This window comes from Mycteria americana, chromosome 7 (assembly GCF_035582795.1).
Source record: "Mycteria americana isolate JAX WOST 10 ecotype Jacksonville Zoo and Gardens chromosome 7, USCA_MyAme_1.0, whole genome shotgun sequence".
In the NCBI taxonomy this organism is placed as follows: Eukaryota; Metazoa; Chordata; class Aves; order Ciconiiformes; family Ciconiidae; genus Mycteria; species Mycteria americana.
The window spans coordinates 24,748,976-24,760,031 of record NC_134371.1 but is presented as its reverse complement, the minus strand read 5'-3'; the positions used below and the strand labels follow the sequence as shown (position 1 = coordinate 24,760,031).

The 11,056-nt window shown below is 47.0% G+C and overlaps 1 protein-coding gene across 1 annotated transcript; it reads left to right on the top strand.

Moving 5' to 3' along the window:
• The first annotated feature begins 389 nt into the window (after positions 1–389).
• Positions 390–1,893, top strand: LOC142413118 (G-protein coupled receptor 35-like). The gene has a single exon (XM_075509163.1). It carries the CDS (start codon positions 405–407, stop codon positions 1,338–1,340), a length of 936 nt encoding a protein of 311 aa, XP_075365278.1. The 5' UTR covers positions 390–404; the 3' UTR covers positions 1,341–1,893.
• Positions 1,894–11,056: the final 9,163 nt, after the last annotated feature.

The window sequence follows — 11,056 nt, the reverse complement described above, 5'->3', positions numbered from 1 at the left end:
TCTCCCGGTATGATTCCCCAGCAGCATGATTTTCAAAGGTAGCCAAGAGCTGCAGATGCATGTAGATGCTGCAGCACTGCCTTATGGTTTGCTCACTCAGGATGCTTTCAAGCCCTGGGAACCCGTACCTGTGGAGCCATGTTCCCCTTGCAGGGAAAATCCAAAGACATCTCAGACCTGCGCTTTTCTCTCTTCCACAACTGATCAGGCTCATGTCCTGCTCCCTCCCCTTCCCACTAGGTACCCTACAGCCAGCTCTGCTCTGCAGTGTCACCTCCACAGTCTGGTTTTCACTGTTGGTAAAGCCCTGAACTATCTAAATTAATCACTGATTCAGTCAAGAATCTAGCTTGTAAAAGGTTTAATCTGCTTTTGCAGGAACTGTGCCTCTTAATACCCCCAAAATGAACCTCAGCAGCTGCAATATCACAGCCTATGAAAGCTTTCCGCTGGTCCAGCTGTGTGTTTACATCCCAGTTTTGCTTTTGGGCATTTTGCTGAATGTGTTGGCACTGTGGGTGTTCTGCTGCAGACTCAGCAAATGGACAGAAACCAGAGTATACATGGTCAACTTGGCTGTGGCTGACTGCTTGCTGCTCTTTACTTTGCCTTTTAAAACTTTAACCCAGTTGCATCAGCTGAAGGTAGGTAGATGGTGCCTGGTCCTGGAAGGTGGCTACTTCATAAACCGCTTAATGAGCATCGGTATCATCACTATCGTAGCAGCTGATAGATACCTTGCAATCAAGTACCCTTTGAGAGCCAAGGTGCTGAGGTCACCGCTGAAGGCAGCTTTTGCCTCTGGATTTCTTTGGATAGTCATCGTCTGTGTGATGATCCTCATTAAAAAGTTAGAGGACCGCGGACAAGATGAACTTTGCTTTGAAAAATCTTCCGTTAAGCCCTCAGTGATCACACTGTGTGCTATTATTATAGGGTTTTTCATACCATTGATCATCTTGAGTTATTGCTCCATACAAGTCATTGCAGAACTCCTGAGAAAGAAGAATGAAAACTGTCACAAGGAAAAGTTAATCAGGAAGGCAGTCTACATTGTGTCTGCAAACATGGCTGTGTTCATCATATGCTTTTTACCTCTTTACCTTGGGCATCTCCTTCGCTTTATAATGGACTCCATCAGCTCCAACTGCTCTGCAATACAGAGGGTTAATAATTTTGTTCACCTCGCCTCGATCCTTGCAAGCACAAACTGCTGCCTGGATGCTATTTGTTACTACTTCGTCAACAAGGAATTTAAGGAAGCATCTCCCAAGCTAGCAAAGTCCAAATCTGAAGCCAGTGAAGAAGCTGAAATTCAGCTCCCATGCATAACACATTAGTGCAAAACACATGCAGCACATGTTTTATACTTGCTATGTTCAAGTTCAACTGGGACTCAATAGCCAGCTTTCACACCTTCTTTTTGTGTGAGTGGGATGGAGGGACTTTCTGCTAATGGGAAGGACTCAGACACATGAAAATTAGCCCTGATTCAGACAACCACAGCAGTCAAGATCCTGATGTAATGATCTAGGTTGCCACTGATAATTCCCTGCCTTATGCAAATTTGAGTAAAATGATAGCTTTCCCCTGCAAAAACTGTCTTCCTTTTTCCCAGAAAACCCAAAACAAGTACAGCTGGTGGTAAAGGGGATTTTTGTCCCTCCTCCTCACCTTGGATCAGGTTTTATGCAGCTGTAGCTGTGACAAAGAAACAGAGATTATTCCTAATATCCAAACAGAAAAAAAAAAGTCAAAGGGAAACCACTGCAGAAAAAGGAGGATGTTCTTATAAGTCACAAACGTCCTGTTTTTTTAGTTGGTAATAATGCACAATCACAGTAGCAGAGGCAGATTTAGCCTGCTTTAGACAAGTTTACAGCACCATTCATACTACATAACGGCTACAAAACAGTCATCAATTGTCATACAAGGTCAGAAGAAATTGCAATTGCTTGTACTGGGGAAAAACTTTACATCAAATGCATTTGAGTCACATAGCATTGAAGCTACTATCCAAAGAGTTGGGGTGGTGCGGTAGAATAAGAACTCTGGATTAGGGGTCTATTCAACCTTATAATGTAAAGGACTGTCTACAAAAGTGGCAGTGAGCTGTTCCAAAGCTTTCAATATAAATAAAGTCGTGTTACTGGCACAGAGCATAGTCTCTTAATGAATTAAATGGAAAAGGCAGGGGATTGGGTGGTACGGGATCTGCTCTGCTGTCTGTCCCCAAAAGGGACAGCTCATCTCCCTGGCTGTCCAAGCAAGGGGCAGGGGGTATAAGCTGCAACAGAGACTGGGATTTTCAAAGGCAGAACAGTGCCTGCCACCCTGCGATGCACTTACCCACAAACAGCTAAGCAGGTAAAACCACTAACTAGGCCCTTTGTAATGATGCTCAGACAGCACCCACGTGCCCCAGGATGGGACATACCAGGCACATACCTGCACCCACGTTTCCTGACCCCAGGCTGGGCTTTCATCTGCCTGCATGTGCTGGGCCAAACCCTGCTGCCACCTCAGCAGCCTTACAGTCTCACTTCCAGCTCGGCCTTTGCATCTCCTCCTGCTCAAGGCACATGCCAAAAGGAAGAAACCCCTTAAAGAGAGACCTTGCTGCAGGCAACTGCTGAGCAGAGCCCTCCATCCACCTGCCCAGCAAAGCCCACGCCACATGCACAGGATAGTAGTAAAGCCCGGACAGCTTCTCAAGGGGATGTAGGCTTCTCACTGTGCTTGCCAGAGATTCAGGCAGAAATGGGGATATCTGCTCTGTCGTCACCAAAATCTGAGAGCAGGATCTGGCCTTCGTTCACTGCACAATGGGGAGGGGGAGTAGGAGAGGCTCTGGTTGCAAAGACGAGCTTTTAAGGAGGTTGGTTTCTCCCCCGTTCTACTCCTACATTTTCTTCGAAAAGCTCAAAGCAGCAACAAATGATGCTGTGCATGCAGAGATGGATATCTCCTCCCAGCTCAGCCCAAGGTGCGGCACAGCCCTTGCAGTGATTTCACGCTGCTCAGCCCAGCACAGCAGGGCTGACACTTTGCCTTCCCCAGCCCTGTGTGACAATGGGTCTCCTGCATCGCTGTAGTAACATATGCACCTTTGTGACTTTAATTTGATGGGCTGCTCCTAAATAAGGCTAAGCATACCTTTAAGATTTCCTCCCCGGTATGGGATTTGTGTGCTGACAGCGCAGTGATTTGAAAGATTACCTGATTGCCAGTGTGTTTTTTCTACACCTCCAGTCTCACCAACATGGGTGAGAGCTCTTCAGAGGTGAAAGCTCTGCACAAACCAAACTGCTATTTTAGATGCACAGGAAAAAAATATTTTTCCTCCAGTAACCGCTAATTAAATGGGTGGAGGAGATACAAAGATGCCTGCAAGCAAAGCATTTCCGAGCAGATTCTGCTAAGCTGTCTTGCTCCAAGTAACGCCCCTTCCTCTAGCAGCCGTTCACCCAGAAATACACACCGTGAGTGCTTGGCCAAAGACGGCCAAACTTTCTCACCACAGAAACCTCACACCAAAGCCCCTGTACAGCAGTGAGTCCTCAGGTGTTTACTGGGTTTTGGAGAGAAAGGGAGCATCAGAGGGGCTGTGGAGGAGACAGTCACCCAACTGTGCCAGGATGGTGCTGGGCAGGGTGTGCAGGGATGGTCCTCACTGCCACAGCCAGCCTCCACAGCAGCTCTGAGCAGGACTGCAGCCGCTCCTAATGACTGCTCAGGAGCAGCTGGCTAACGAGGGCAAAGAGGCAGGAAAGCATGTTTCACTCTCAGAAAACAGATGTGATAAACTATCCCTTTGACATAGGACCAAAACCTCTGTTCTTCACCATTTGAGCAGGGTCTATCCAAGTACAGGGCAGTCAGGGATTCAAATGTGCTGGGGCTGAAATGTGTGGCATATAAGCCAAGAAACTCCTGCCAGCTCCCCAGCTAGAAAACTGGATTATGCTGTTCTGTTTACTCAATTTTTTTTTTTTTTGCGCTTTTTCCACCTGGGGCTTTTGAGTTGATTTAGTAGAAGGAGTGTCCTCTAAATCCATAACCTATCTGGCCAAGCTCTCCCACACCATACAGAGTAGAGCTGTATGCTCTTCTTTGGTCAGCTGAGGGAAGAGCTAAGGGATGAATTAAGCAGTGAGGAGAGGCAGCAGCAATCTACAGTAGTAGACATTTCTGGTGGACTCAGCAACCTCCGGGAGAGAAGTGGGGATGTGAGCACTTGCCAACAAGATACAGATTCTTCCACCACTGCCTGGAAGGCAGACAGCCCCCACCCCATGCACAGACAGACCGTAACTATCCAGGTGGAGCAGGCCTTGCCTGCTTGCTTTGATCTTGCTGCAAAAACCTAGCTATCTCATAACATCCACCAAGCTTTCAAATATGTACAACTTAACCTTCTTAGCACAGGAGGAGCTCTGTCTTCCAGACTTCCCAGATTTCTCTGGAGCCAAGTCTGGACAACATCAACCTCACAATTTCCAAGTGACGGAGGTACATGTGTGAAGAGAGCTGGAACCTACACCTCGCAGGCATCTCCCACCATGCATGACCACATCCTGCCCTCATCAAGCCACGCTGCCCTCCCAGCAGCTGCAGGACACAGGTAGGCACAAACATCTTGCACTGGCATCTCCTACGTTATATTAATTCTACGAACTGACAACAGAGATGGACACAGCCAGTTTGATACCCTTCACAAGCACTGAATGGACTTGTTACAAAAAACGGATCACTTGAAAGCACGAGTGGAGCTGCCGCAGCGCACTGGAGGTGGCTGCACAGGTGGGACACACGCAGAGTGTAGGAACACATCCAAACCTCCCTCTAACTTTCATGCTGTTGCTTACAGAGGTCTGGTTACGTCACACCAGTTTTCTTGCTTGGGGCTCACCATTTGCTGTTGCTGTCACATCTTAACTGAACCCTGCTGCCAAGTACTGAACCAGGGCAGCTGACCAAAAAATGATAGTTCATCTGAAATGTCAGCTGCGGGGGGAAAGTGTGAAAGCTGTCACCAAAAAACTGTGACATACTTCAAAGATGCTTTCATCGAAGACAGAGAAAGAGGGCACTTCTGGGGAAGTGAAAATCAGGGTGGTTCATTATCGTTAGCTTGAGATGAAGCATTCCTATGTCTCTCAGTTTCTGCATGAAGGCTCAGAAACATCACTGAGTCACTCCAACAGGATGAGCTGTCCCGTGTGGGCACTGCATGCACCAGCTGGGGACAGAGTCTGACACCATGCACTCCTCATCCTCAAAGGTGCTAAAAGGCTGCAGCATCTGCAACCCTGTCCATCAGAAACCCTGGCAGCAGTCTGCCAGTAGCTTTACTAACTTCAAAACTCCCATTTCACTTTTGTCTGCTGACATTTTTCTGCCAAGATGAACACTTCATACTTCCACCTTTCTGGCCTTGGCTTTCAAGCTAGGCTCCCTGCTTTGCTTTGGTAAAAATTTGGCACAGATATTTCAAGCCTGACTTTTATCAGCCTCAAAATTGCAACAGCAAGTCTGTAGGTGTCTTGTCCTTGGTGGGTGCCACAGCCCGCACTTTTTTAACCCTTGCCCTATGTTGCTACATAAAAATGGGCTCCAGAAACATCATACTTCTACTAAAGGTCATATTGCACTGACAGGGACCGAAGGACGAGCTTTTCTCAGTGCCCCAGCAGAGAGACTCTGCATCATGTCTCCACCACAGAGATGTCACATTTCAGAAGGGTAGGACACCATCATGCACACCCCATGTGGGTCACAGCTCCTCTGCATTGCCGCAGCTATTTTGCAACCTCCTTAAGCTAACACATTTACACTTCTGCCTGTCACAAAGGTTATTCAATAATTTCTTCCAAGAAGAGCCCCAGGTGGCGGAAGGAAGTGGACTGCATAATCTAATCTGGTTTCGCAGCAGAGAGGCAGCAATGGACAATTGCTCGCTAGCCACTGCGGGCAGGGCAGCGCAGGCAGAAGAAGGTCAGGAATGAAGAGATTCTTGTTTAAGCTATAATTTAATGGTAAATTGGATCTTTTATTGCTGCTCACTTCCTTTCCTTGCTATTATTCTGGTGAATGGAAGAATATGCAGCTGATGTTCAATACTTTTGTATTCTCCCAATGGCAACTGAGTAATTATGAAGAATTAAGCCCTTTATTTTATAAATTAAGCCCTTTATTTTATAATTAATTTAATTAAGCCCTTATATTTTATTTAGAGGCTGCTCCCTTTCACGTTCTGGGTACTGACCATATCAGACTTAAGCGGCATTTAACATGTCCTGAGCAGACCCTGGCAGTGCCACCCTGCGCTCAGGGGGCCAGAATGAGGTCTGTGCCTGGGACAAGCGCACCCGCCAGCCGTGGCTCTTCACCATCACTGGGATCTTTGCTCTCTGCCGCTGCAGTTACACGTTTCCATGTCAAGTGACATGGCTGTATTCACAGTGTTTTAGCAATTTTAGAGAGGGGATGGGTTTTGGCTTCTGTTTTGTTTTTAAAGAAACAGAACTTTGAAAAATTTCAAAGGTGCAATAAACTGTGCAATGATAAAAGATGTATCTGACTTTAATAACATACCTGGAATTTTTCTCTTTTACCAGCTGGCTGGACCCAAATGGTGGGGTTTGTCCCTTTTGGAACAGCAGGTGATATTTTCAGTAGGCAGAGAGCAGCAAGGCAGGATCTCACCTCCTGCCTCCTGGGGGGATGGTGGTCTGCAGCAGTCCCAGCTCTGGCAGAAGGGACAGGGGAGCTCAAATACAGCAGCACTGCTCTAGGTGTGCATGTTTGGGGTTTCTTTGTTTTGTTTTTTTTTAAGATTCTTCTGTTCTCACCTCTCACATCAGGGACCTCAGAGCTATTTCAATCCCAGCAGGGAGGTCTCCATAGAGGCAGATGTTTGACCAACTTCCCGGCTAGGTAAAGCACAGTCCAGGAAACAGAGACCCTGCCAAAAAGCTCCCTTGGAGGCAATGCACTCCCCTGCATTCAAGTGCTCACCTCCTGCTGGGCTGCCCAGGGCAGGGCCACCCCGGCACCTGCCTCCCTGGATACCTGCTGCCTTCCCCCAGCAAAAGTGAAGTGGATCCCACCACCTGCCTGCCTGGGACAGGGATCCTAACCAGGCAGCATCCCCCACTGATTTTCAAAAGAATAAAATAAAATTAAAAAAAAAAAAAAAAAAGAGAGAAAAGGCCTCCCATGGAGATGAGAGCACAGCAGAAAAAGCACTCCATTTCAAAAAGGGGCTTCCCAGATTTTGCGTTTAAAGGCACACCCCAGGTTCAGACTGTGCTGCTGGTGACAATTTATCTACACAATCATTGTGAAGGATATTTGAGGTGACAATACCGAAACCAGTTATGAAATCCAGCATATTTCTGGGTTTTGGTTAATTCCCATTGGCTTTATTTTTTGCCAGTAAACCCCAGGCTGATTTATTTCCACTGGTGTATTTCAACACTTTCCTCATCCTCATAAACACACAAATCCCTCACATCTTACTCCAGTTTCCCTTGAAACATTTCCCTATTTAACTTCTTAAAATGTTTATTTTTTTGGTAAAAGTGACCAAAGAAGGAATTGCTCTTCTGCTTTCAGAGAGGGCTGTGTAAGCCAGGGGCTAAAGAGCATGCATCACTTTTGTGCTTGGCCAAGTTTCTTCAATTTCCAGCTGCACAAAGGCACAGCACATCAGTCGGCATATACAGAAGAGAGAAATCACAAGAGCTTCTTTTTGTGCACTTAAAACCTCCCCCACAGAGCTGGCAAACGCCCCGATGGTGCGAAGGTTTCTGCCTGCGTCAGAGGAGCAACGGGGACACGCAGCTTCCTGGTGCAGAGCACACGACTGCAACAAAACAGCCCTTCTTTGCTCCATTGCTTTTGGCGCTGATGGCGCCGGTTTGCAAGCCCTGTCCCCAGCGCAAGGACTGGCCTGTCCTCTCCCCCTGTGCAGTTTGTACCTGGATCTGCACTGGAGGCATCCCACGAACCTCTCCTCCATGGCGGGATGCACAGGGGAGCTCTAGGAGTCTTTCAGGTCCATCTGTGATGCAAGAAATGCCCTCCCTTGCCTCCAGGAGGTGTGCATATACCTCCCCTTCCTCCTCCAGGCTCTCTGGCATGGGAATCCCCCACCCCAGCGCTACTCCCCATGCCCAGCCTGCCCCAGGATCCTGCTGCAACTGGAAACTGCCTTTATGCCTTATATTGCTGTGACAACGGAAAGAAATGGGGGTACAAGACCCACATGAAAATCTAGCTTTAGAAATTGCTGTATTAGCAATTACCCTTTCCAGAGAGTGAACTGTGCTGCACAGCCCTGCTTTCTTTTTACCTTTCAGAGGCTTTCCTTCCTCAGGTGGCTCTGTCCTCAGCAAAACCCAGTGCTTTGCAGGATCACCCAAAGTCTCTGACTGTCCAATGCCACCGCAATATGCTGGGCTGGCCTGCCTGCAAATGGCCACACAGGATCCAGCTGCTCAGCAAAGCACCCAGCCTCCCCCGCCATCAGCTGCAAAAACAACAGGTTTCCCCTCCCCTGGGAAAGGCTGGACATGACCGCAGTGAGGTGATGAAAGAGGACAGGCTACCACGGCTGGAGGAGGCAGGGAAGGTCTCAGGCCTGCAGGGCAAGCTTTTTCCAGAAGCCTTGCGATATCCCCAACGCAGCCTGAGGGTACCCAATGCAGTTCTCTGTGAGGAAGCACATGCACCACAAGAATGTCCATAAACACAAGGAGAAGAGGGAAAGAAAGAAAAAAAAAAAAGAAAAAAGAAAAGACCAAACAAACAAAACCCCAAACAACACAGAAAACTAAAAAACCTCACTAACCAAACTACTGGCCATAGAAAAGGTGACTCATGTGAGAAATTCTTGGGTGTGCAGAGATATTGCCACCAAACAGGGAGGTAAGAGGTATGCCTTAGAAAACATGCCACTATTTCCGTCAACCATTTGGACTCATCCTTTCCAGGTCTTGGGGATCTTTTTTTTCCCCCCTCCTTTTTTTATTGTCATCTTCTCCTGTAAATGACCCCAGAAGGAGCTCAGCCTTTCCAGCAGTCATAGGGGCACATTCTGGTGGCCAGAGCTGGTTGCTGCCACTCTGAGTTATCCTGACCAGTGCTGAGCATCCAACCCCAGTATGGGCCAGTCATCCTTGCCCAGGGCATTTTTTGGTGTGTTATCAACTACAGCAAAAATGATCTGATAGAAAGCCTAAAAAAAACCCTAAAACCAAGCAAACAAACAAACCAACCAACCCAACAACAACAACAAAAAACCTTTCTGCAAGGAGTACCTGACTCTTTTCTCTAAAACCAGCATTCACTGCTAATTCTGGTGCAACCTCACCCACCCTTCCAGTGACAGCAAAGGCCAGTCTAACCCCTCCCAAAAGGTGCCAATGCAGGGCCAGCGTGGTTTCGCAAGACCATTAATCACCCTTGGCTCAAGCAGGCACTGGGAAAGGTGGGACCGGGAAATCAGACTGTCTTGGTGCTTGGTGAAGTCCCTTCACTGCCACAGCGTAACAAAACAGCCCATGACTGAAAAGAAGAAAGCTAAGGGAGGAAGGCGAGTGGCTAATAGACCCCAACCAGCAATACTCTTCCCCAAATGGAGCAATGATTATTCAAGGTCTGCTCTTCCAACCTGTCCGTGCAGGAGTGACAAGCCCAGCAGGATAAAGTCCCTAGCCCCGAGAGCCAGGTCCTCCCCCTCTGCACCAGCATCCCTCACTGACCCATTTTATTACCAAGCTCCATAGATAACTTTGCACCAACCTGCAAAATGCAGGAGGAACCATCTTTCACCTTCCTCATCTGACCTTTTGCTTCTCCACCTTGTGCCAGAGTAGCCTGTCTCTGATCAACAAAGCCTACACCATTAAATGATTTCTAGCAGATCTGACTCAATAAGTGACCCATACAAGAGCAACAAACCCTAGATGTCAGTAACTTAGGGAAGGTCAATCGACCAGAAAGCTGTCACAAAAAAAGGAAGGAAGAAGAAAATATTTGAAGATTCATTTTAAGACAACAGCTGAAGAAAAAGTCTCCATGAGTCATCCTCTATCATTTCTAAAATCCTGATTTGAGAAGAAACATTGTGAACAAAACCCTCAGTCTCCAGTTGAAAAGTAAATAACAACACATCAGTCAGTGTAGAGAGAAAATACTCCCTTTTTCTGCTTTCTTCCCTGTGCTGGTGACAAAAAGTAGCAGTGGGACATAAAGCATGTAAGGGGAACAGAAAGCAAGTAAGCATCTAGGAGAGACACAGCAATGGAGAAATGGCAGTGGCTGCGGCATGCAGGAGGGGAAAACAAAAGTTTCTACATAAATTTAGTTCCTGATGCATTAGGCTTGTAAAACTAGAGAAATTAGGAATTCCCCATGACTAATATTTCTGAGCAGAGAGCATGGGTAGTTTACTATATATATATATATATCTTTTTTTTTAATAAACTGCTTTATTTTCTTAAACTCCTGATTCTAAGATGTTCTGTGTGAACCAGAAGGTTTAGTAAATATTCTCCAGATGGGAATTCCAGACTTAAAGTAGGCTTTTTTTTTTTTTTTTGGCAATATAGTGATTAATCTCTGTGCTAAGCTGCCTTTTGAAGTATCTGAAGGAGTTACGTTCCCACACTTCTCTCTGGGTCTTTTGAAAACAACTGTCTTCAGTCACTGGTAGCCAGAGCTTCTTCCTTTGGCTCATATTTAACTCTGCTGCACAGTATTAGAGATTTCTGTGAGCCTCTGGGCTCCCCTATCAGTACAGAGGTCTTGTTTGTAGGCAGCCAGAGAAAAAGTGCAAGTGCATGAACTCACCGCCTCTCCCATGCGCCATGAGGAAGTCTCGCATGGAATCAGCCTCTTGCAGTACAGGTCATCTCCTCACAAGGTTTTTTCCAGTTGTAGTAAGGCTGGTAGGAAGCAGAAATCCAGCACACCCCATGCTGTCCCAGTCCTTGCTGCAGCTGCAATGCTGTCTATCTACAGCACCTGAGCCCAGAGAAGGCTGGAT

What these genes read in the sequence shown, in the direction of transcription:
- LOC142413118 (XM_075509163.1), top strand. Translation starts at nt 405, where the DNA reads ATGAACCTCAGCAGCTGCAATATCACAGCCTATGAAAGCTTTCCGCTG.